At 38.6% G+C, this 27,476-nt stretch overlaps 1 protein-coding gene across 3 annotated transcripts; it reads right to left on the bottom strand.

Moving 5' to 3' along the window:
- Positions 1-25,684, bottom strand: LY96 (lymphocyte antigen 96). Of its 3 annotated transcripts, none has more exons than XM_059394735.1 (5): positions 25,162-25,684; positions 20,914-20,991; positions 10,471-10,599; positions 1,060-1,112; positions 1-127 (listed from the first exon to the last, which is right to left on the bottom strand). In XM_059394735.1, exons 1-5 carry the CDS (start codon positions 25,250-25,252, stop codon positions 29-31), a joined length of 450 nt encoding a protein of 149 aa, XP_059250718.1. In that variant the 5' UTR covers positions 25,253-25,684; the 3' UTR covers positions 1-28. The 3 variants fall into 3 exon arrangements, with proteins under 3 accessions (XP_059250718.1, XP_059250716.1, XP_059250719.1); XM_059394733.1 differs by lacking the exon at positions 25,162-25,684 and adding an exon at positions 24,807-25,010 and having other exon boundaries at positions 20,914-21,003; XM_059394736.1 differs by lacking the exon at positions 25,162-25,684 and adding an exon at positions 22,656-22,796 and having other exon boundaries at positions 20,914-21,003.
- Positions 25,685-27,476: the final 1,792 nt, after the last annotated feature.

Below are 27,476 nucleotides of genomic sequence, written 5' to 3'. Positions count from 1 at the left end.
TGAAAAATAAAAATACACTTTATTTATTCTAATTGAAATCAGGGTGGTGTATGATGGTAAAATTCAAACAAAAGAGCATTTCTTCAGGATCTCCAGAGATGGCTTCTGCAACACATCTATATCGTCCCTAAAACAAGGAATAAGAAATACAAGCAAATAAAATGTTAGATGCTTCTATTTTGTAAGATTTTTATAAGAACTTTGTCTTAGTAGGAGGAAGCCATTGAAATGAAATGGGTTATCATTATCTTGGTTTTCCAATGAGATGAAATTTTGTATGCCTTTGAATTTGGCGAGCATAAACCTATTTAGTTCCCAACTACAAGAGGATTTTTTTAAACGATTTTTTTGAAACTACCCTGTGAGATTTTCAAACATTCAATATCCTTTAGAACAAAATAGGAAAGTAATACACGCTCTTGAAATTTACTTTAAAATAGTCATCCAGCAGCACCTGGGTGGCTCAGTTGGTTAAGTGTCTGCCTTTGACTCAGGTCATGATCCCAGGGTCCTGGAATCAAGCCCCACATTGGGCTCTTTGCTCAGAGGGAGGTTCTCACTCTCCCTCAGCCTCTTTCTCTTTCTCTTTCAAATACATAAATAAAATCTTTTTAAAAATTTTTTAATAAAATAAAATAGTCACCCAAAGTGAAACATGTGCAAAATTTCATTGCCAGGTATCTAATACAAATATCTAAAATTACATTATTACTATTCACGGAGGCAGTTATTGAGTCAGACAAGGGGTCATTGCAGTGCTCTCACCCAAAGATCATTTGCCATATTAATAATGAGCATTCGTATTACTTTTAGCCATATATGTTAGAGGAAAAACGAAGTGAAAAAGAGCTTCCTTTTGTTTTACTTTTCCACATTTCCATATTCTACAGAAAGAAGAACCAGCAAAATATCCAAAACTAAAATGAAAAACACAGTCTTAAAACACTTAATGTTGAATAGCTATTTTTGAAGTTGTGAATGGCTTGTTTCAAATTTCTAACACATTTGTTACTGCAAAAGATTCTTAGGTAAGTACAAATGACTCTTGAGCAAAAATACCTTAGAAAATCGTAGTCCCCTGAAGGAGAAGGATACCGCTGTATTCACAGTCTCTACAAACAAAACACAAAATACAAAAAGTTACACTGGTCATCATTAGGTGATTTTTTTTTAAAGATTTTATTTATTTATTTGACAGACAGAGACCACAAGTAGGCAGAGAGGCAGGCAGAGAGAGAGGAGGAAGCAGGCTCCCCGCTGAGCAGAGAGCCCGATGCGGAGCTCGATTCCAGGACCCTGAGATCATGACCTGAGCCGAAGGCAGAGGCTTAACCCACTGAGCCACCCAGGCGCCCCAATTTTTTTTTTTTTTAAATGTAGTATGGAGTTTACCTTTTTACACTGCTGCTGGCAGAGGCAGTCCCAAGCTAATTGTAGAAGTAATGAATTTTATATCCTGGCTGATTCTCTGATGGCTATGATCCTCTGCCACTCCAAGCATCTCTCCATATCAGCCCTTATTTCATCCCTCAGGGGATGCAAAATTTTTAGGCCTACTAGTCTCAATAGGGAATGAGTGAACAAGCTGGTGCTCATAGGCTTCATCCCAAATTTCATATGTGCATATTTAATACTGTTGCTCCTTCAGCAGAGTATAACAGACCTTCCTAAAAGTGAAGAGAATTGGGAGGCAGCCAGGATACCAATACCAGGATTCCTTCTAATCCCACCACTGGGAAGCCTAAGTAGTACTGTTGAAATGCACGGCCATGGGCCTGGGCCTGCAAAAGCTGTGGAAGACAGTCAGAAGTGCAGGAAAGACCATCAACCTAATCAGATACACCAAAGGAATGAACTTGCGGGATAAAGACAGAAAAGTAGAAATGTTTTGAATCTCTAATAAAAGCAATAGTGGCCAAAAATCTTTTTTAAAATAATATGAATAGTCCAATGCAAACTATAATAGTTATTATTCTCCTAATTAGTTAAAGACAATCCTTGATAGCAAAGGAATGGATTAAGTCTGCATATATATACTTCTATTTTCATAAAAAAAAGCACCTATTCGTTTCTGGGTATATCCTTATTAGGTATATTCATACACTGAGATCTTAGTTCTTGAGCTTAGTAAAGTCATCATGTCTTCATGATGTTACGATTTTTCATTCAAGGCCAATCAAATGCAAATTTAATAGTTCAACAAGTATTTACTGAGAGCTATATTACCAGGGACTGAGGAGACAATGGGCTAGTACACACTGTTCCTTCCTTCAAATAGTTAACATCTATTGGAGATATAGGCATGCAAAGAAACCATTCTAAATACAATGCAATGGAAAGATGTAGCAAGGATAAAAGCAGTATATAGCATTTTTGGTAAGAGTGACGGTTCTGGATCTGAACCTCAGCTCCTCTACTTACTTGGAGTGTGGGCTTGAACAAGGCACTTAACTTCTCTGTGCTTGGGTAAAATGACAATGGATAATAATACCTATCTGATAGGAGTAACATCAAGGCTATGTGAGCTAAGACATGCATGTGCTCAGAATAATGCCTGGAACGTAGCACTCATTAAACATAATTAATGTTTCGGGTGCCTGGTGGCTCAGTTGGTTAGCCGGCTGCCTTCAGCTCAGGTCATGATCTCGGGGTTCTGCAATCGGTCCCTGCTCAGTGGGGAGTCTACTTCTCCCTCTGCCCCTCCCCCAGGCTTGTGCACGCTCTCGCTCTCTCAAATAAGTAAATAAAACCTTTACATTAAAATGTTATTTATTAGAACATTAAATATTATTCCTTCTCCTTTCTAGTCCTACTTCCCACGGCATCTTATAAATAATAATGACATCCTTAACATTATCACCAATATCATAATTATTGTTATTCACAAGATGCCATGGGAAGGGAACCTAGAAAAGAGAGGGAAGTGAGTTGAGTTGTCATGAAGGATGGGGAGGAAGGAAAAGAAGGACACTTCAGGTGGCAGGGAAAAGGGGAGCAAAGGCAGGAATACGAAGATCAGTATGACTAATGCATACACCTGCTATGGGTCAGCATCATTAATGCAAAGAAGAAGTAAACATAACGTGCTCAAGTTCCACATTTGAGAGACGGAAGGCAATGAATGAACATCCGAGGGTGTGAAATGGTCAGATTGTGTTTAGAAAGATGGATGTCATGGCCATATTACAGATGGACTTAAGGGGGCACTAAGTCGGGCAGACCACTTAGAGGCCAGGAGGCCGTGACAGTGGTGAGAAGAGAGGTAAATGCCTTCCGTGCCCACCAACTCAGGTGCCCTCCCACATAGACAGATCCGGTCCATCTCATTAGCCTGCTGCTTTCCTTAGGAGGACTTCTCCTAAAGTGAATCTTGTTTTATTTTTATGATATTTCAGGACATAGCTATGACCTTGTTTGCTAGTTTATAAGCTCCACGAGGACAGGCTCTTTGCTTTGGTCACTTCTGAATCTCTGGCTCCCAGTACGCGGTCCCTGAGTCCCTGGCTCAGCTACATAATTTACAAAGCCCAGTGCAAAATGAAAATGGGGGCCCCTTGATCAAAAAGCAGGAGAGACATCTTATTAAAGGTAGGGAAACGAAAGCTTTTTCCTTTCTTCCACAGTCTCTCCCTAGACTTGCCATCATATATTTTTTTAAGATTTTCTTTATTTATTCAACAGAGAGAGAGAGATCACAAGCAGGCAGAGAGGCAGGCATACGGGGAGGGGGAAGCAGGCTCCCCGCTGAGCAGAGTGCCCAGTGCGGGGCTCAATCCCAGGACCCCGAGGTCACGGCCAGAGCCGAAGGCAGAGGCTCAGCCCTCTGAGCCACCCAGGTGCCCCTGCGATCATATTTTTTATTTGCTATTTAATATCATTTAAAGTCAAACAAAATTTTAAATTTCCATTCACCTTTACATTGTGCAATGACAGCTTTAAACACAAATATCAGAGCTTTTTTATTTTTAAGTGGGAAGTTTCGTATTTTTTTTAAAAGATTTTATTTATTTGACAGAGATCAAAAGTAGGCAGAGAGTCAGGCAGAGAGAGAAGAGGAAGCAGGCTCCCTGCTAAGCAGAGAGCCCGATGTGGGGCTCGATCCCAGGACTCCGAGATCATGACCTGAGCCGAAGGCAGAGGCTTAACCCACTGAGCCACCCAGGCGCCCCAAATATCAGAGCTTTTAACTCTGAGGCAGAACCACTGAAATAACACAATTTGTATTTGGTGGCTCACCCCCAGAATGTATCTCAAGCTGACCAAAGAAAACCAACACCAGCTTGGCTCAGGAAATTTGAAAGAAGAGAAGGTACCCCCAGTCATGGAATGATCCAAGGGAATGTTCTCAGAGTGAAAGGTGCCATGGGGCTGCCCAAGTGGGGTGACCATGGCCATACCCCACTTCAGACACTGCAGGGCATCTGACCCCCCCTGCATCCAGATTCCCACCAAGTGAAAGGGATCAATGGCTGTAGCTGAGGAGCGGGGTACCAAGCAGGGTCCAGGGTACCAGCAGAAGATTGGGCAGCAGGAAGCCAAGAACCAATCTAGGGAAACTGCATGCATACCCTAATGTCCCATCAGACTTCACTTACAGAATACATACTATACATACTCAAAGATAAAATCATTAAGAATCTCAAGACTATGATCACAGAATATTAAACTCTAAATGTGAAGCCTTTTCTAAACACGAGGCCCTGGTTGTGAAGATAATCCTGAAAACTTTGTATGAGAGAGAAAAGAAAGGAGATGGATGAGACTTGAGGATTTGAGAAAGAAACGAAGAGTAACTCCAAGATTTCTATCTGGGGAGACTGCCCAAATGTTTACCAGGTCAGGTGGGAAGAAGGGATACTGCTAGCCTTTTCTGTAGGGCAATCTTCTATTTCCATTGTTTTGTCTCTCTAAGAAAGCTCATATGTTGCTCACAAATCCCATTCTATTCTATGGGAAATTAGCTCCACACTTTTGCCCACATTCAAGAAGCCAGGAGAGAACCAAAGCTGGGCCCGAGGAAAAGAAGATAGAGCCCTTCCTGCTTAGGCGCCTCTCTACTTCTCATGCAGCTCACCTATGGTCCAGCACAATGTTCCTAGCAACCATGCAGAATGGGAGGACCCAAATCTCAGATGGTGTTATGGGTTGAATTGTGTCTTACAAAAAGATGTTGAAGTCCTAACCCCTGGTACCTGTGAACATGGCCTTATTTGGAAATAGCACCTTTGCAAGGATGAGGTCATTAAGGTGGGCCCTAATCTCATATAATTGTGTCCTTATAAAAAGGGGAAATTTAGACACACATATAGACATGCATAGAGAGAAGACTGTGAAGAGACACAGGAAGAAGATGGCCATCTACAAGGCAAGAATCACCTGGGACCTTTAGAAGCTAGAAGAGAGGTCCAGAATAGATCCTTCCCTCGCCCCATCAGAGGTAGCACAGCCTTGTCAATACTTGGATGTTGGACTTCTAGCTTCCGGACTGTCAGATAATAAATACCTGCTGTTCTAAGCTAGCCAGTTTGTAGTACTTTGTTACAGAAATGCTACCAAGATTCTGGAAACAGGGCTAACAGATAAATTAAGTTTAAGATGCCTTTATGGGATACGTGGGTGGCTCAGTAGGTTAAGCATCCACCTTCAGCTCAGGTCATGATCTCAGGGTCCTGGGATCAAGTCCCATATCAGGCTCCTTGCTCAGTGGGGAGCCTGCTTTTCCCTCTGCCTGCTGCTCCCCCTGTTTGTGCTCTCTCTCGCTCGCTCTCTCTGACAAATAAATAAAATCATTTTTTTAAAAAGATGCCTTTAGAATATCCATTTATTTATTTTCAAATGTGGTTTTTTAAAAAGATATTTATTTATTTATTTATTTATGAGAGAGAAAGAGATTACGAGCTGGGGTTAGAGTCAGAGGAGAGAGACAAGGAGACTCCCTGCTGAGCAAGAAGCCTGACATGGGGCTGGATCCCAGGACCCTGAGATCATGACCTGAGCCAAAGGCAGACACTTTACCCACTGAGGCACCCAGGTGTCCTTCAAATGTGCTTTTAAAAGAAACAAAGATGTGTGTGTGTTTGTGTATGTGTGTGTAAGAAGTGGTAATATTATGGGTAATTTTTATTTTATTTTTGCTTGCCTATATTTTCTAAATATCATACCCTAAAAATATATGACTTTTATAACAAATACAAAAAAGAAAATTATTTTAAAACTAGATACGTATGGCACTTACTAATTTGATTCCTAAATTTTCAAGGGTCTCTTGATGACATCAGTGCTTCTTAAATCAGAATGCCCTGAGCTCTGAGCCCATATACTCAGCTACCAGATGGACATGTTTATTTGAGTGTTCCAAAATTACCTTGAGCTCAATATGCCCAAACCAGAACCCATTGCTTTCTCTTTAAAAATCTGTCCCTTCTTCTGCACCTATCATTTCAGATAATGGTACTTCTGCTAATCCCAGTCACTGGTCCTCTGCCAGTCCTTGATTTTACCTAATCTTTGCCTGCCACATCAAATCAATCAGCATATCCTGCCAATTCTGTCTCCAAATATGGCCTCTCTCTTTTCCCCTCTGCTCTCAGGCTGCCATCTTTGTTCATCCCTCATGGTCTCTTACACAGCCTCCAGGCTGCTCTTCCTTCTATCCCAGTTTCGTGCCTCAGCCAACCCCCGCCTCCTTCCATATGGACACCAGTTATCTGCAAAACTGATCATCTCGGTGGGTCATCAGTACCCAGGGATAACAAGATGCAGGCCAATATTTTGTGCATGACTTACATGCTTACTCCTGCCCCCTTTCCTTCTCCAGCAAATTCTGCTCTAGCTACAGAAAAAAAAAAACAAAAAAACAAAAAAAAAACAAAACAAAACAAAAAAAAAAACCCCAAAACAAAAAACCTACTCTCCAAATAAACCATATTCTTTTATGGCTAGATGTGTTTGCATATGCTGTTTCCTCTCCAAGGAATGTCCTTCCTCCTCTTCTCTGATGTTCCCAGATTCAAGACTTCAATAATCGTCTCTGAAACCTTATCTAATTTCTGCCACAGCAAATTGATAACTATATAGTTAAAACTAGGACCATATAATTCTATTGGCATTTATGACATTTCATTATAATTTTTGTTTCCATGACTGTCTTTCCCAGAACAGAGGGACCCTCTGATTAGGAAGACCCTATTATTGAACTTTGGATCACCAGAGCCTAAATCATGACTTGCTCAAATTAGGTTCAACAGATGTTTGTGGAAGGAACTGAGGGAAGGAAGGAAAAGCCAGCAGACTGGATTTAGTCTGACATGTCTTAGATATCAAGAAAGTGAAACTTTAAAAATTCAGATAAGATGTCAACATAATCTCAGAGATTAGGCGGGATTGTGAAAGTTTTTAAAGAAACAGTGATCTTCCAAGAGGGTTGTTTTGTTTTGTTTTTTCAAAGAGAAAGCATGGTACAGTGAAAGAGTGGGCTTTAAGAGTCATGATGCTACTCTGTCACTAGTTCTCCAAATGGCCAAAGACACATTACTGAGTCACCCCAGGAATCAGTCTCCCCACTTGTAAAAGTGACAGGACTGTAAAACCAGGAACAAAAGGACTCCCATTACCCACATGAGTATTATTCCAGAACCGTACTTCTTGGATTCTTATTCTGAACACTGTACTAATCTTTTTTATATGCATTTTCTAATTATATGCTTAAGATCGCGTACAATAGATTTCACTGTCCCCATTTTACAGATGAGGAAAATGAGGCGGATAGAGGTTAAGTAATATACCCAAGGCCACATTGTTGGTAGGAGGAAAAGCTGGGACAGACTCAGGTCTTTCCAACTCTGAGCCCAGACTTAGCAGCAATGCCAGCTCCATTATTTGCATATGGTTTGGGGGTGGCAGGCAAGTCAGAGCTGTGGAGAGATGGTTGGCTAGGAGACATATCTCAAAGTTTCACTTGCATAGCAAAAAAAACCTGATGATGGGACGCCTGGGTGGCTCAGTTGGTTAAGCAGCTGCCTTCCGCTCGGGTCATGATCCCAGGGTCCTGGGATCCAGTCCCACATCGGGCTCCTTGCTTGTCAGGGAGCCTGCTTCTCCCTCTGCCTCTGCCTGCCATTCTGTCTGCCTGTGCTCACTCTCTCTCTCTCTCTGATAAATAAATAAAATCTTAAAAAAAAAAAAAAAAACAAAACCTGATGTACTTAGAAACAATTTGCTTAATGACTGCTAGAAAATATATAATCAAATTGATAACAAATGTCAAAGCCAGTATAAGCCTGATATGAATTTTTATACTGCTCTCCTTCTATTAGTTCTCAGGCCTTACTTTCCATTTTTTATCCCATCTATATCTAATTTATGCTATGTTGCTATATTTAATGTATACACGTTAACTACCTAAATTTTTTTTTTTTTTAAGAGAGAGAGAGAGAGAACTGGGCAGGGGGATTTAGAAGGGGAGAGAGAGAGAGAAAATCCCAAGCAGACTCCCCAGTGAGCAAGGAGCCTAATGCAGGACCCAATCTCACAACCATGAGATCATAATTTGAGCCAAAATCAAGAGTCAGATACTTAACCAACTGAGCCAGCCAGGTGCCCCTACCTAAAAACTTTTTTTTTTTTTTTTTTAAAAGAGGCACAGGGTGCCTGGGTGGCCCAGTGCGTTAAAGGCTCTGCCTTTGGTTCAGGTCATGATCCCAGGGTCCTGGGATCGAGCCCCACATTGGGCTCTCTGCTCAGCAGGGAGCCTGCTTCCTCCTCTCTCTCTCTCTCTCTCTTGCTCTCTCTCTCTCTGCCTGCTTCTCTGCCTACTTGTGATCTCTGTCAAATAAATAAATAAAATCTTTAAAAAAAAAAAGAGGGCACAGGTTAATGGTAACAATTGTATAGGAAAATATTTGACTACAATAGTAATTATTAAATGTTAATAAAACAATTGTGTTTTTTAACCTAATAGTTTTTTTAAAAAACTTCTTTTTTTTAAGATGATAATGTCCACTGTTAAGAAGACAGAGATTAAAATACTGTACTTACACATTGGTGATGATATAATGTATAAATTGATACATTCCTTTAGAAAAGCAATTTGGCCTATGTAGACAAAACCACAAACATAGTCAATTCAATTAAGCTCAAATATTTCCCTGGGAGTTATATGTAACTCCTTGTAAACATATTCAAATATGAAATATGAGAAAAATTATGTATAGAAATATATTTATTACAGTATTATTTATAATAGTAAAACTATCATAAGTAAAGTGATATCCAACAGGAGAATGGTTAAATAAACCAGAGCACACCCACTAAGTAAAATGTTTCATTATGTAATGTTTATATCTTGGTTTTTGAACCACATGGATCATCTAGTCAAAAAATTTATACAATAATTTTTAAAAGAAAGTTATTGGGACACCTGGCTGCCTTAGTTGGTAGAGCATGTGACTCTTGACTTGGGGTTTTAAGTTCAAGCCCCATGTTAGGTGTAGAGATTACTTGAAAAATATAATCTTTAAAAAAAAAAGAAAAAAATATTATAGTGTAGTATACTTTTAAGTATATAAGCAATGCCATGCACAAAATTGAAAAATTGAAAGGAAATATTCCAAAATGTTTTTAGAAATATGATTCTGTGATATTTTCATTGTTTAGACTTTGCAATTTTTGGTAATGTGATGGTATAATATTTATAAACATTTAAACTACTTAAAATAATAGTTTAAAAATTATTAAGGAAAAATTCATGGGTTTGCAATAAGTAGCCTTTAAGGTCCTAAGCTCTGAAATTTTGTGATTCTGTGAATAACATCAGGGTGGAAAAAATTGGGGGAAGACATTGGAGAAAACAAAGAAAAATCTAATGAGGTGTTCTTTTTTTTTCTTTTTTTTTTAAAGATTTCATTTTTTCATTTGACAGACAGAGATCACAAGAAGGCAGAGAGGCAGGCAGAGAAAGGGAAGCAGGCTTCCAGTGGAGCAGAGAGCCCAATGCAGGGCTCGATCCCAGGACCCCGAGATCATGACCTGAGCTGAAGGCAGAGGCTTTAACCCACTGAGCCACCAAGGTGCCCATGAGGTGTTCTTTTTCAGTAAATTTTTTTAATTCCTTTTTTTTTTCCCCCTCTGATTCCACCTATCCTGTTCCCTGGGCTGTGGTTCAGTGAGTTTCTATAAAAAATAATAACTGTAATGTTTAGAAAAAGGGATCCGTAACCAATGGTAAATGTACAATATTAATCTGAACAAGGTAAAAATTTTAATATACCATCAAACACACTTTAAATAAGTACCATTTTCATAATAATTCAATGACATAATTGTTAAATGTTGTTTAAGCTGCTAAAAGCAAAACTTTGGATGAAAAAATTATTAGAAAAGGAATTGCACATTTTCAATGCATTTAATATTCAGAACTTTCACATAAACTATTCTGTTCTATTATGAAAATAATATGAATTTAATGCTTACCTCCCTTCAGAGCTCTGCAGAAAGAATAAAGATCATCAGATCCTCTGCAAACAACTTCTTTGCGCATTGGAAAATCCATGGAGTTGAAAGATAAATAGATATTGAAATATAGTTTTTTAATATCTCTTCCTTAAAAAGAAAAAAAAATCCCATTAGTCTTCCAAATAATAGGTTCTTTCATAAATAATAATTAACATGTACTGTATACTTAAAACATGCCCACCACTTTTCCTATATTATTTCATTTAATCATCATAACAACTTACCATGTGGGCATTGCTGTCCCTGTGTAACAGATGAGAAAACTGAAGTTCTAAGAGGATAATTAGTAGAATATAACCAAACAGGATATTCCACAGTAAGAATTACATGTGCCTGGAAAGAGAGAAGCCTATGTTTTTGAGAAAACTATCAAATGTAAAATTGCCAGTTCTAATTATAGTTCTGCTAGGAAGTTCAAGAAAAGAGAAATGGAAAGGAAAGGAAATGAGGATAATCAACTCATGCCCACTTTCTTAGGAGTTTTGATGAAAGAGTTCTTATATACAAGTCCAGGATACAAGAGTGGTTCAATATTCATAAATCGATCAACATCATACATCACATTAAAAGAGAAAGAATAAAAACTATACGATCATTTCAATAGATGCATAAAAAGCATTTGACAAAGTACAACATCCATTCTTGGTAAAAACTCTTAACAAAGTTTAGAGGGAACATACCTCAACATAATAAAGGCTATATATGAAAAAACTCACAGCTAATATCAAACTCCAGGGGGGGAAACTGAGAGCTATTCCTCTAAGACCAGGAACAAGACAAGAATGTTTACCACTTTTATTCAACCTAGTATTAGAAGTCCTAGCCACAGCAGTCAGACAACAAAAATAAATAAAAGGCACCCAAACTGGTAAGGAAGAAGTAAAACTTTCATTATTTGCAGATGACATGATACTATATAAAGAAAATCCTAAAGACTCCACCAAAAAACTACTGGAATTCGTAAATGAGTTCAGCAGAGTCACAGAAAAAAAAAATAATAATATTAAGAAATCTATTGCATTTCTATACACTAATAATAAAGTAGCAAAAAGAGAAATTAAGAAAACAATCCCATTTACAGCTGTACCAAAAACAATAAAATACCTAGGACTAAATTTTACCAAGGAGTTGAAAGACCTTTACTCTGAAAACTAGAAAACACTGATGAAAGAAATTGAAGGTGACACAAACAAATGGAAATTTATTCCATGCTCATGGATTAGGAGAACAAAATTGCTAAAATACCTATTCTATGCAAAGCAACCTTCAGATTTAATGCAATCCCTATCAAAATACTAAAGCCATTTTCACAGAAACAGAACAAATAATCCTAAAATTTGTGTGCAACCACAAAAGACCCCAAATAGCCAAAGCAATCTTGAAAAAGAACAAAGCTGGACATACCACAATTGTAGATTTCAAGATATACCACAAAGCTGCAGTAATTAAAAAAGTATGGTACTGGCACAAAAATAGACACATAGATCAATAGAACAAAACAGAGAGCCCAGATATGAAGCCACAGTTATATGGTCCATTAATATGACAAAGGAAGCAAGAATATACAATGGAAAAAGAACAGTCTCTTCAACAAATAGGATTGAGATAACTAGATAGCCACATGCAAAAAAAAAAAAAAAAATGAAACTGAAACACTGTCTTATAACAAAGCACAAAAATAAACACAAAGTGGATTAAAATATCTAAATGTAAGATCTGAAACCATAAGACTCTTGGAAGAAAATAGGCAGTAATCTCTTTGACATCAGCCATAGAATATTTTTCTAGATATGTTTATTTTGACAAGGCAAACAGAAGCAAAATTAAACTACTGGGGCTGTACCAAAATAAAAAGCTTTTCCACAACAAAGGAACCCATCAACAAAACAAAAAGACAACCTGCTGAATGGGAGAAGATATTTGCAAATGATAGGTTTAAATAAGGGATTAATATCCAAAATATATAAAGAACTTACACAACAACACCAAAAATACCGACAAATAACCCAATGTTTAAAATATGACTATTGGGGCACCTGGATGGTTTAGTCATTAAGCATGTGCCTTTGGCTCAGATATTGATCCCAGGGTCCTGGGACTGAGCCTTGCATGGGGCTCACTGCTCTCTTGGAAGCCTGCTTCTCTCTCTCCATCTGCCCCTCCCCCTACTCATGTTCCCTCTCCCCTCTCTGTCAAATACATAAATAAAATAGGGGAGGAGCAAGATGGTGGAGGAATAGTAGACCTAAATATCATCAGGTCTCAGGAGTTCTAAATACTTACGAACTCAACAGGAGATCAAAGAGAAAAAGAGCAGCAATTCTAGGAACAGAAAAGCAACCACTGGGACGCCTGGGTGGCTCAGTTGGTTGGACTGAGCCATTCTAAATACTTACGAACTCAACAGGAGATCAAAGAGAAAAAGAGCAGCAATTCTAGGAACAGAAAAGCAACCACTGGGACGCCTGGGTGGCTCAGTTGGTTGGACGACTGCCTTCGGCTCAGGTCATGATCCTGGATTCCCGGGATCGAGTCCCGCATCGGGCTCCCAGCTCCATGGGGAGTCTGCTTCTCTCTCTGACCTTCTCCTCACTCATGCTCTCTCTCACTGTCTCTCTCTCAAATAAATAAATAAAATATTAAAAAAAAAAAAGAAAAGCAACCACTTTCTGGAGGGTAGGATGTGTGGAGAAGTGAATCAGAGGTGATATATAGGAAGAGAGACCATGGTGGGAAAGGCCAGCTTCCAGCAAGTGATAGAGCAGCGGAGCACAAAATTGGAACTTCTGGAAGTCTGCTCTACTGAGTGATGTTGCTCCAGAGACTAAGCCAGGCATGGAGCCCTCACAGGGACAGTGTAGGCTCAGGTCCCTCAGGGTCACAGAAAGACCAGGAGTGTGTGAGTGTAGCAGAGCTCCCAGGTACTGGAGCTGGGGAAGCCAGCTACAGAGACTGAACCATGCACCAGAGATAGAAATGCTCAGTCATGCTGGGTGAGCACAGACTGCATCCAGAGATCAGGGAGACAGGAGGGATTGACTGCTTTTCTCCTCTGATGGGAGGCCACCATCTTCATTCTCCAAAGCTGTACAGAAAGTGTTCAGGGAACAAAAGCTAACAAGACCAAACCCGAGCAGATTTAGTCTCTGAACAAGGCCACTTAGCCTGGCCCTCGCAAAGGCAGTGCAATTCCTCCTCAGGCAAAGACATTCCAGAATCAATACAATAGGCTCATCCCCCAGAAGATCAACAAGAACATCCATCCAAGACCAAGTTCACTGATAAATGAGAGCTGCAAAACGTCAGAGCTATGGGAATACAGCACATAGAATTCATGGCTTTTTTCCCATGATTTAAATTTTTTTTTATTTTTTTATTCTTTTTTAAAAACTTTTCCTCTTTCCTATTTTAACATGTGGGGTTTTTTGCTATTTTATCTTATCAATACCTTTTTAAAAAATCATTTTTTGTATACACATAGGTTTTTCTTTTCTTTATATTTGGGATACAGTCTCTTCTAATTAAAATATACCCTAAATCTAGTGCATGGCTTTGTTCTAGCCTCCAGCCTGATCACATTCTTTACTCTTTTTTTTTCTTTGTTCAAGCAACTTCTTATATTATCAATGCCTTTCTTAGAATCTTTTTAAATTTTCATCTATACAGTCATATTGCATCCCTTCATTGTGTTTACCCTTATGTGTGTGTGTGTGTGTGTGTATATATATATATATATATATATGTGTGTGTGTGTGTGTGTGTGTGTGTGTGTGTGTGTGTGTTTCTCTTTCTTTAAAATTTTGGGAGGCAGTTTCTATTAACAGACCAAAATACACCCAAAATCAAGTGTATGGCTCTATTCACCAGTCTAATATATCTTTTTCTTTTTTTTCCTCCTTTTATCTCCCCCTCATTTCAGGTCTCTTCCAATTTGGTTAGTGTATATTTTTCTGGGGTCATTACTACCCTTTTAGTATTTTGTTCTCTCATTCATCTATTCTTATCTGGATAAAATGACAAGGTGGAAAAACTCACCTCAAGAAAAAGAATAAGAGGCATTACCAATGATTAGGGATATAATCCATACGGACATTATAATATGTCAGAACTAGAGTTCAGAATGATGATTATTAAGGTGCTAGCTGGGCTTGAAAAAAGCATGAAAGATACTAGAGAATCCCAATCTGGAAAAATAAAACAACGAAAATCTTACCAAGTTGAAATCAAAAAAGCTATTAATGGGGTGCAATCAAAAATGGAGGCTCTTACCGTTAGGATAAATGAGGCAGAAAAGAGAATTAATGATATAGAAGACCAAATGATGGAGAATAAAACTGAGAAAAAGAGAGACAAACAACTACTGGACCACAAGGGAAGAATTAGAGAGATAAGCGATATAAGATGAAACAATATTAGAATAATTGAGATCCCAGAAGAAGAAGAAAGAAAGGGACAGAAGGTATATGGAGCAAATTATAGCAGAGAATTTCCCTAACTTGGCAAAGGGAACAAGCATCAAAATCCAGGAGGCAGAGAGAACCCCCCTCAAAATCAATAAAAATAGGTCCACACTCTATCATCTAATAGTAAAACTTACAAGTCCCAGTGACAAAGAGAAAAACCTGAAAGCAGCTCAGGACAAGAGGTCTGTAACATACAATGGTAGAAATATTAGATTGGCAGCAGACCTATCCACAGAGACCTGGCAGGCCAGAAAGGATATTCAGAGCACTAAATGAGAAAAATATGCAGCCAAGAATACTATATCCAGTTAGGTTGTCATTGAAAGTAGAGAGATAAAAAGCTTCCAGGACAAACAAAAACTAAAAGAATTTGCAAACACCAAACCAGCCTTAAAGGAAATATTGAAAGCGGTCCTCTAAGCAAAGAGAGAGCCTAAAAGTAACTGACCAGAAAGGAAAAGAGACAATATTCAGTAACAGTCACCTTACAGGCAATACAATGGCACTAAATTCATATCTTTCAATAGTTACCCTGAATGTAAATGGGTCAAATACCCTAATCAAAAGATATAGGGTATCAGAATGGATTTAAATTTAAAAAAAAAAAGACCTATCAATATGCTGTCTGCAAGAAACTCATTTTAGAACCAAAGACACCTCCATTTTTAAAGTGAGGGGGTAGAAAACAATTACCATGCTAATGGACATCAAAAGAAACCTGAGGTGGCAATACTTATATCAGATAAATTAGATTTTAAGCCAAAGACTATAATAAGAGATGAAGAAGGACACCATATCATACTTAAAGGGTCTGTCCAACAAGAAAATCTAACAATTTTAAATATCTATGCCCCTAACATGGGAGCAGCCAATTATATAAACCAATTAATAACAAAATCAAAGAAACACATCAATTATAGTAATACAGTTATACAATTATAGTAGGGGACTTTAACACCCCCATACTGAAATGGACACATCATCTAAGCAAAAAATCAACAAGGAATTAAAGGCTTTAATTGACACACTGGACCAGATGGACATCACAGATATATCTGAACATTCCATCCCAATGCAACAAATTATACATTCTTCTCTAGAGCACATGGAATATTCTCCAGAATAAATCCCATTCAGATCACATTCTGGGTCACAAATCAAATCTCAACTGGTACCAAAAGATTGGGATCATTCCCTGCATATTTTCAGGCCACAATGCTCTGAAGCTAGAACTCAATCACAAGAGGAAAGTTGGAAAGAACCCACATACATGGACGCTAAAGAGCATCCTATGAAAGAATGAATGGGTAAACCAGGATACTAAAGAAGAATTTTAAAAATTCATGGAAACAAATTAAAATGAAAATACAACTGTTGAAAGTATTTGGGAAACAGCAAAAGGGGTCCTGAGAGGAAAGTATAGAGCAACAAGCCTTTCTCAAGAAACAAGAAAGGTCTCAAGTACACAACCTAACCCTACACCTAAAGGAGCTGGAAAAAGAACAGCAAAGAAAGCCTAAACCCTGCAGGAGAAGAGAAATAATAAAGATTAGAGCAAAAATCAATGAAATAGAAACCAAAAGAACAGCAGAACAAATCAAAGAAACTAGAAGCTGGTTTTTCAAAAGAATTAATAAGATTGATAAATCCCTGGCCAGATTTATCAAAAAGAAAAGAGAAAAGAGAAAGAACCCAAACTAACAAAATCATAAAAGAAAGAGGAGAGATCACAACCAGCACCAAAGAAATACAAACAATTATAAGAACATATTATGAGCAACGATAAACAAGCAAATTTGACAATTCAGAAGAAATGGATGCATTCCTAGAGACATATAAACTACCAAAATGGAACCAGGAAGAAACAGAAAACCTGAACAGACCCATAACCACTAAGACCCATAACCACTAAGGAGACTAAAGCAGTCATCAAAAATCTCCCAATAAACAAGACCCCAGGGTCAGATGGCTTCCCAAGGGAATTCTCCCAAACATTTAAGAAGAATTAATACCTATTCTCCTGAAACTGCTCCAAAAAATAGAAATGGAAGGAAAACTTACAAACTCATGTTATGAGGACAGCATTACCTTGATCCCCAAATCAGACAAAGACCCCATCAGACCAATATCCCTGATGAACATGGATGCTAAAATTCTCACCAAAGTACTAGCTAATAGGATCCAACAGTGCATTAACAGGATTATTCACGACAACCAAGTGGGATTTATTCCTAGGATGCAAGGTTGGTTCAACATCTGCAAACAAAGCAATGTGATACAACTCATTAATAAAAGAACAAAACCATATGATACTCTCAACAGATGCTGAAAAGCATTTGACTAAGTATAGTATCCTTTCTTGATCAAAACTCTTCACAGTGGGGGCCCCTGGGTGGCTCAGTGGGTTAAGCCGATGCCTTCGGCTCAGGTCATGATCTCAGGGTCCTGGGATTGAGTCCCGCATCAGGCTCTCTGCTCGGCAGGGAGCCTGCTTCCTCCTCTCTCTCTGCCTGCCTCTCTGCCTACTTGTGATCTCTCTCTGTCAAATAAATAAATAAAATCTTTAAAAAAAAAAAACTCTTCACAGTGTAGGCATAGAAGGTACATACCTCAATATCATCAAAGACATCTATGAAAAACCCACAGCAAATATCATTCTCAATAAGGGAAAACTGAGAGCTTTCCCTTAAGGTCAGGAACACAGCAGGGCTATCCACTATCACCACTGCTATTCAACGTACTAGAAGTCCTAGGCTCAGCAATCAGACAACAAAAAGAAATAGAATGCATCCAAATCAGCAAAGAAGTCAAACTCTCACTCTTTGCAGATGATATGTTACTTATGTGGAAAACCCCAAAGACTCCACTCCAAAACTTCTAGGACTCATACAGGAATTCAGTAAAGTGTCAGGATATAAAATCAATGCTCAGAAATCCATTGAATTTCTATACACCAACAGCAAGACAGAAGAAAGAGAAATTAAGGAATCAATCTCATTTACAATTGCACCCAAAACCACAAGATACCTAGGAATAAGCCTAACCAAAGAGGCAAAGAATCTGTACTCAAAAAATTATAAAGTACTCATGAAAAAATTTTAGAAGATACAAAGAAATGGGAAAATGTTCCATGCTCATGGATTGGAAGAACAAATATTGTGAAAATGACTATGCTGCCTAAAGCAATCTACGCATTTAATGCAATCCCTATCAAAATACCATCAATTTTTTTCAAGGAAATGGAACAAATAATCCTAAAATTTATGTGGAACCAGAAAAGACACCAAATAGCCAGAGCAATGTTGAAAAAGAAAGCCAAAGTTGGTTGTATCACAATTCCAAACTTGAAGCTCTATTACAAAGCTGTCATCATCAAGACAGTATAGTACTGGCACAAAAACAGACACATAGATCAATGGAACAGAACAAAGAGCCCAGAAATGGACCCTCAACTCTACAGTTAACTAATCTTCGACAAAGCAGGAAAGAATGTCCAATGGAAAAAAGACAGTCTTTTTAACAAATAGGAAAAATTGGACAGCCACATGCAGAGAAATGAAACTGGGCCATTTCCTTACACCACACACAAAAATAGACTCCAAATGTGTAAGACTGATGATATCCCTGAAGCAAATAATGCATTATATGTTAATAAAATAAAAAAGAACTATTATGAAACTTATAGGAACAATGTTTGAAAATTATCCAAAATAAAACTTAATCTCATTTCTACTTAAAATAAAATAGATAAAATTTTTAAAAATTTAAAAAATAAAATATGACTAAATTCTTTTGTTACTGAATTAATACAATGGTATATAAATGTAGTATTTAGTGAATGATTAAGGTATTTGTGGTGGTCACATTAGTGAGGTACTCAAACCTCCCTTCAAAGAAATGCTGGGAGAAAGAAAGGCAGTTGGCAGATAGCCTTTAGCTGCTGCACCTTCAAATCTATCTCCAAAATCATCCAGAAGCCAAACTCCTATAATGCTTCTATAATGACCAAGGATGCTCCAATAATAACTGAACTCCACAAGGACACGATAGCCAAACTACCCCTGCCTGCCATAGGACACTTGTGATGTGACAGGCAATCTTTGCTCTAAGGCTCTCCACTGACTGTCTCAGAGTATCTCAGGGATTCATTTTGGTCTGATGACCATCTTACCAAATACTCCTTCCTTTCCTCTTTCATTTCAAAGGTATCAGACCTGCAGGTTAACCTGAATTCTCTCCTTGCCTACTCTGGCTTCCTCTTTACTTAAATCTTTCCAGCACTTCCCCCAATGAATCTTTTGCATGTCTAATTCCTTTTTTAGTATCTGCTTTTCAGAGAACCCCAAGTACACTGTATTGTATTATTACTTCAGCCTAGAAGGATACATTCCACTCCCTGTGTGTAAGGGCAAGAGGTTCACTTGAAAATGAGGTCAGTTGTTATGTAAATAATCACTCCTGCCAAACATGGGGGCAGATAAAGTCCAAAACATAAAATAGAAAACAAAACCTGAGAAAAGAGGAAAAAATTGCAGAACTTTAGCCAAGAAAAAGAGTATTTCTTTCACCTTTGGCCACAAAGTGGAGTGAACATAGCTGATTATTCTTTCCTCTGAGCTACCACTAAGCCTTAATGATATCATTTCATTTATCTTACCATATTATCTATAGATCTCTCTCCTATTGCACTTATTTTTGAAGGTCAAGGGAACATCTTATTTATCAATAAATTCACAAGACCTATCACAATACCTGAAATATAATATGCCTTTTTAAGTATTTTTAAATGAAGACAGTTTCAAAATACAGTTTAAACAATTAGATTCAGAAAAATTAAAACATAAGTTTATTGTCTATATTTCTGGGTTCTCAGCTGTCTTTTGTCTTGTAAACTGAAGAACTAAAATGGGGGGGGGGGGATGTTCAAGTTTATTTATGAGAAAGCACTTTATAAAGTATAAGCTCCAAATATAAGTTAGGATGTAAATGATGTTGGTGATGATGAAAACAAAAATGATAATGGTGATGACTAGAACTGAAGTTTCCTAGGAGTTACAGGCAAGAGAGCTGACTAGGAGAGGAAGGACATTTTGTACGTTTTCACAGACACTCATCCATCCTGATGCCATCACCATTACCCAAATTCATTTTTACTAAGCTGATGATTACAAGTAAAATCAAAGACAGGAAAAACAAGATACAATGCAAAACAAACCAAAAAATTACCTTTTTTCATACCATCATCTTCATAGTTTTTTCTAGAAAAGTCTTTATTTTAAAAAAAATTAAAAAGTTATGGCTTGCTCATATGCAGATCTTTGGTTAGCGGAAACCCAACTTTACTTATGAGCTGAATAGTTAATGATTGACAAAGGATATACCTATCAGATTATTGGAAGTCTTGAGTTATTTCCATTTTTTTCCCCATGCCATATGGAATTCCCTCCCCCATGAGTGTGAGCTAGCCTACTGGCTTGCTTCTAACAAATAGTGTACAGCAAAGGTAGCCTACATAAGATTATGGCTTCTATCTTGTTAGCTTGTCCCTCCTGCTGGCTTTGATGAAACAAGAAGCCATGTTGAAAAGGCCCTCGTGGCAAGGAACTGAGTGCTGTCCAGCAGCCAGACAGGAACGGAATACTGTCAACAACCACATGAGTTAGAAGTGGATTCTTCCCTACTTGAACATTCAGAAGAGACTCCAGTCTTGGCTGATACCTTAAATGAAACCTCCTGAAGCAGACACAACTAAGCCATGCCTAGACTACTGACACACAAAGATGGCAAGATAACAGATGTGTACCATTTTAAGCCACTAAAATTGTAATGTGTTACATTGAAAGAGAAAACTAATACATTACATTTGGAACACAGTCATTTATCATTCATACTTCTTGAACCTTTCTGTTGAATTACAAAAACAAAACATTGAACTTACTTGGAATGTAGGAAAGATGCAAATATCCCTTGCTTCCCTTCAGTGTTATACAAGGTTTCACCTCTATTGAAATAGGGGCTTTCATGTCATCTAAATGGAAGAATAAAGACAATGTCAATAAATTATTATAAATCATTTCTAGTAAATAGAGTATTCTGAATATCATTCTCCGAAAGATGCCATTAAAATCATGTAATGAGAAAAATTGAGGATAGTTAAAAACATCTCCCTCACTGGAGGAGTGACATTAACAAAACAGCAGAGCAAGGAGTCCAAGACCCCCATTCTCCTCACAAACATACCAATTCAGCAACAACTCATGGACAAATTCCCTTTGGAATAATCAGAAACTAATTGAAAGTTTCCTCTATCCCAGGAGAATGTGAAATCAGACTCATCAAAGTTAGCAGGGGATATCCTTTTACCTGAAACTCTGCATCTGTCACAGCATAATCAGGAAAAGATCCCCTAGCCACCAGCTTCACTCAAGAAGCAAGAGCCCCAAGTTTCCCAAGAGTAATACCCAAAGGAATGACAAATTAGAAAGTCTGAACAGACCTATAACTAATAAAGAGATTGAATAAGTAATTTAAAAATCCCCCCCAAAAAATAAATAAGCCTAGGACCAGACGGCCTCAACAGGTAAATTCTACCACCAAACATTTAAATTAAGAATTAATACCAATCCTCAAAATCTTTCAAAAAACTTGAAAGGGACCATTTCCAAACTTATTTTATGAGCCCAGCATTACCCTGACACTAAAAACCAGAAAAAGACACCACAAGGAAAGACATCTATAGGCCAATATCTCTAATAAATATAGATGCAAAATTCCATAGAATGAAAGATAAAAATCACATGATTATCTCAACAGATACGGAAAATGCATTTGACAAGATTTATACATTTTTGTGATAAAAACTCTTGACAAACTAGGATTAGAAGAAATGGCCTCAAAATAATAAAAACCATATACGAATGTCCATAGCTAATGTTACACTCAATGGTAAAAAACTGAAAGTTTTTCCTCTAAGATTAGAAAGAAAGCAAGGATACCCACTCCTTACATAGCACCCAAAGACCTAGTCAGTGTTAGGGCCAATTTAATGTTGAAACCTGTTTAACTATTAGGGCCTGCTTAGTTAGAATGACTCCATATTGCCTAGGTAGCCATATTGTTGTTTACATCCACAGACTTCATCCCGGGAATTAAACGCCCCCAGCAGCTCTAAATGCCCCAGCACTCCCCAGCAGTTCCAAACATCCCAGTAGTTCCTGGTATTGGTTCCGGGTATCGGTTCTGGGAGGAAATGCAAGGGAGATTTAGACACACAGGGAGTGCCAGGCATAAGTGCACACAGAAAAAAGACCAAATAATGACATGGCATGGCAAGAAAGCAGCCATCTGCAAGCAAGAAGGAAACAAATCTGCTTACCCTTGGTCTTGGACTTCCAGCTCTCAGAACTGTGAGAAATAAATTTCTGTCAAGTCACCCAGTCTTTGGTGTTTTATTGTGGGAGTCCTAGCAAACCAATCCACTATTAATACCCCACAGCTTCACAAATGGAAATGGAAATGGAAATCATCCAATGGAATGATCAAATGGAAATCAAATGGATCAAATGGAATCATCGAATGGAAATCATCCTCACAGAAAGACTCAATCAAGTGTTGTTACCACTCTCCTCACAGGAATACCTACAGGAATCGGAGCTTCCCACACATGCATGTTGGACTCACCAGATAGATTCTGTAAGGTAGGGAAGGAAGATAATGATAAGGCAGTGGCCATGGCCCCAAGCAGGGTTGTGCTGTAGCTGTGTACTCTGCTTGCTCCCCTCAGTCCCCAGAGCAGTAGGGCAGCAGCAAAGGACGACAGGACTTCTCAGCATTAGACAGAAAAGCGTAAGGTCCTCCATCAAAAATCAAAAGACAAATCGATTATTATTACTAAAAGATTAAAAGCTTGAATAATAACAGGAAGTGTAATACAAATAAAGGCCATGTGAAACATGGCACAGAGAAGGTAACATAATTGAGGCACCTGGCTGGCTCAGTCAGTTGAGCACGTGACTTTCTCTCTCTCTCTCTCTCTCTTTATTTATTTATTTGAGAGAGACAGTGCATGCGTGGGTAGGGCAGAGGGAGAGAACCTTCAAACAGACTTCCGCTGAGTGCAGAACCCAGATGTGGGGCTTGAGGCTATCACCAATGAGATCATGACCTGAGCCGATATCAAGAGTCCGACACTCAACTGACTGAGCCACCCAGGTGCCCTAGCATGTGACTCTTGATCTCGAGATTGTAAATTCAAGCCCCATGTTGGGTGTAAAGATTACTTTAAAATAACAGCTTTTGTTTCTTTTAAATAGAAGGTGATATAATCAATGTGTGGTACATAGAAGCCAAAGGAAAGGAGAGACTAGGCAGCAGAGTGGACTAGGGAGGCTTTCTGGTGGGGGAGAGGTATACTGACCTTTTAGGATGGGAAAATTTCAGAGATTAGTTGCAAGGGAATTCAGTACAATCCACACACAGCAAAAAACCATGAAGGTAAGATAGGTCACGCAGCTAACTCTTGTTCTCAGACCTGGAAATTACGCTAATTCCTTGGAAGTAACTTTCTATTAGCATTTTCCAGAATGTGTTTCTCAAGATAGCCAACACACACTCAAAGAATAAAATAAAATAAAATTGAAAATCGGAGGATTAAATAGGTTTCTTTCTTACAGAACTTCTCAGAACTCAAAGTACATTTATAAATCTCCCCCGAGTATTACACCATCAATCCTTTTTCCTAACAGAATCTCAAGGAGCTAGCATTTTTGGAAGCATCAAACCTTCCTGATATTACTAATGGGTCGAAAAGACCAGTCAACCCATGCCGAGCAAACCACTGGAAAATACCAAATCAAAACTGCAGTCTAGCCCTGAAGCTGTGCTTTCAGATTGCAGACATTTGTAGAGAAATAGGGAGGAAAACCGAAAAACAGTGACAGAGCTAGTTAATAGTATTAGGGTATGGCTGATCTCGTCAATACTGTTGTTTCTATGCGGCTACATGCTAAGGACAACCTACAACAACCCTTGTAAAATAGCCTTAAAATCACTTTCAGGGGCACCTGGGTGGCTCAGTCCAAGTGTCCGACCCTTAATTTTGGCTCATTATCTCAGGGTCATGAGATCAAGGCCTGCCTCAGCTCCATGCTGGCCATGGAGCATGCTTGAGATTCTCTCTCACTCTCTCCCGCTGCCCCTCCACCCCCACTTTCTTTAAATAAATAGGTAAAACTTATAAAATCACTTTCATTTTACAGACAAAAAAACTGGGACACAAAGAGGCTAAGTACTTTCTGCTCAAGGTCACACAGCTAAAAACTGACAGAACCAGGCTAACATCCTATTAGAGAGGTATTTCCCAGGCTCCTCAAAAGTCATAGCCTCAAACACTTATGAAACACCTGTTATATGCCCACTGCTGTGCTGAAGGAAAAAAAAAAAAAAAGACACATACCAGAGCAATAATCAATTCCAAAAGGCAGCTAGGACTGGTCTACCTTCTCAAGAAGAACCAGTAAGTCTTGGGGCTGAGGCAAAAGCTCAGAAGCAAAGAGTTCTGCCAAAACTGGGAAGAATCTGACACTGAGCTCGAGGTGGAGAGAGCGGACAATAGAGAACACGAGAAGCCCTTGGAGGGCAAGTACAGCACAGGTTAGAGACTTGTGAGGTCTGTGAAGGATCGAGAAAATCCACACAGGACAGCAACCAGCCATCACCTTTGCTGCCCGCAGCAGCAGCTGGAACACACTGTCATTTCCTGAGTTCCCCCCTACAGCAGTGCAAAGCTCTTAGGAAAACCTACCCTGAACCTCTTGCTGCTGTTTTACTTACCACAATAGGTATACCAAACAGAGATATCAGAGGAGTTGCAGACCCAGCGTTGCTCCCCAGGTTCAGCGAATATGGAAGAAAACAGAGTGGAAAAAAGCATAAATGAGAACATGATTCAGTATCTCCAAAACTTTACAAATACAAGGGGGATCAGCAGCTAATCATCGGACTCTTTCCTTTCAGTAAGCAGAAAAGGTTTAACTTAGTCACCGGTCACATGATTTCTGAGTTCCTGAATTTCCTCTTTTGAGTGTATGTGTTTAATATTCGAGCACTTCCGGCAAGGGGAGAAAGGAAAATGATTTAGAATATACTCTTTGAGAACACGTAATGCAAATGAGAACACAGAGCTTACAAAACAAAACAAGGTACTTCCTGGTCAATAGTAACAAAACCAGTCTGTAGGTCTCCTTTGGAATCCCAAGAGACAGCCACTCCTTTTCCATCTGTGTTGCTATTTTTTTTTCATAATTTTTTTTATACAATTTTTGGTACTACAATTTCTCATGGCCCAGAGAACTGGACCTATAGATCTGAACTGAATAGTCTGATGCAAATTATTCTGTTCTGCAACAGGTACTGCCACAAGACTGAGCCAGACTAAATGAGACTGCAGACATGGGATATTAGCTATAGTTCTGTACTTTGGGTGGGGACCACAGCAGGCTTCAGAATGCACTGACTTAAGCAAAGTACAGCTCCAGGAAATATTGTGGGCCCTGATGATGAAATGGTCATTATTTTGATGTAGCATGTATTTCAAAATTCTCACTGTTCTATAAAAATAGCTCATTGTTTAGATACTTCGCTACATAAAATCCTTTGTAGGACATAGTTAGGGATTAGTAGCCAAAAATAAAAATAGCATGGAGTCAGGGCCTAAAAGTCTACAGGTTCAGAGGAAAATAATCATATGCTAGTAAAAGTTTCCACTAAAGAACTATGCTACTTTCTCATTTTTAGAAAGGCAAAAATCTGAGGGAAGATGGGAAATGGAAGTTGTTAATGGATACTGAGCTTCAGGATTGGAAGATGAGAAGTTCTAGAGGTATGTTGCACATCAGTGGAACTATAGTTAACATTACTAAACTTGTGCTTTAAATTGGTTAAGATGGTGAATTTTTTATTTTATTTTTTACTACATTAAAAAGTGGGGGGGGGGACAAGAAAAAAAAACTATGAATGCCCCTACTGGTCTCAAAAATACCATTTCCCACTAAAAGAAACAAAGACTCTGAAGAGATTGCTGATTCCAGATATAGGGCAGGAAATGCACAAGATGGAGCTCGGAACATCTTAGCATATTAGATAACCAATATGAAGACAGACCCCACTGACCAAAGATGGGGTTCCTACTGCTGCTGTAATGACTAACTACTGACTTGGTGGCTTAAAAAGACACAAATGTATTCTCTTACAGTTCTGGGGGGTCAAAAGTCTGAAATCAGTTTCACTGGACCAAGATCAAGGTGTCAGCAGAGTTGGTTCCTTCTGGAGACTCTGGCGGAACAGCCTATTTCCTTACTTTCTCATCTTGGAGAGCTGAACCCATGTATTCCTCCATCTTCAAAGTTTAGCACTCCCATCCCTGCTTCCATCTTCACATCACCTCCTCTGACCTCCTGCTTCCTTCTTATAAGAACCCTGTGATTACACTAGAACCATTTGGATAATCCAGGGTAATCTCCCCAAGATCTATCTATTAAATCCCTTTTGCCATATAATGTAATATTCAGTTTCCAGACATGAACATCTTGGGGGACCATTATTCAACCTACCTATAGATATACAAACATTAAGATAGTAACTACAATGAACTGAAATACACCAAATGTATTTAAAACTAAGAGCTCATAATTTTTTAAAAGATTTTACTTATTTGAGAGAAAGAGAGAGAGCAAGCATGAGCAGAGGGGAGGGACAGAGGGAGAAGAGAGAGAATCTCCAGCAGACTCTGCACTGAATGTAGAGCCCAACGTGGGGCTTGATCTCACAATGCTGAGATCAGAACCTGAGCCAAAAACCCAGAGTCAGATGCTCAACCAACTGACCAACCCAGGTGCCCTGAGCTCATAATTTTTTAAAAGTATAATTAATCATTAGATGATGCTAGGAAGTCAACTCTTTTGAAAACTGATAAACAAAGGGAAAGAATCAAACATTTATCCTGATTTAATGAAACTGAAATACTGGTAACCAGAGAGTAGATTTGGGACAATTTTCCCTTGCTTCCTTTTACTCTTTTCTCTGTTTTTAGTAGTATTCAGCTAATAAATGAAAAAAGGAAAAAGAATATAACCATTTTGCAACACCTAATGAATTACTGAGCTTGGACACCAAGCATCAATGGTTGCTAACTTCACAAAAGAGTGAGAGACAGAAAGGATTTGTGAACTTCCTGATGAATGAACACTGGGGTAGCCCACTTCCAAGATGGCTCCCAATGATCCTTCTTAGTATTCAAATCCCTGTGTAATCTCCTCCACCAATGAATGAAGCTGATTCTGTAACTAATAAAATATTGCATAATAAAAGTGTGCAACTTTCAAGGTAGATCATACACATCCTTGCGGCTTCCACTCTACTCTTCTGGATCAGTTGCTCTGGGGGCAGCAAGTAGCCCTAAAGAGAGAACCACGTGGTGAGAAACTGAGGCCTCCTACCAAAAGC

This window comes from Mustela nigripes, chromosome 3 (genome assembly GCF_022355385.1).
Source record: "Mustela nigripes isolate SB6536 chromosome 3, MUSNIG.SB6536, whole genome shotgun sequence".
Lineage (NCBI taxonomy): Eukaryota > Metazoa > Chordata > Mammalia > Carnivora > Mustelidae > Mustela > Mustela nigripes.
The sequence above is the reverse complement of the archived record's forward strand: the minus strand, read 5'-3'. Positions and strand labels throughout refer to the sequence as shown.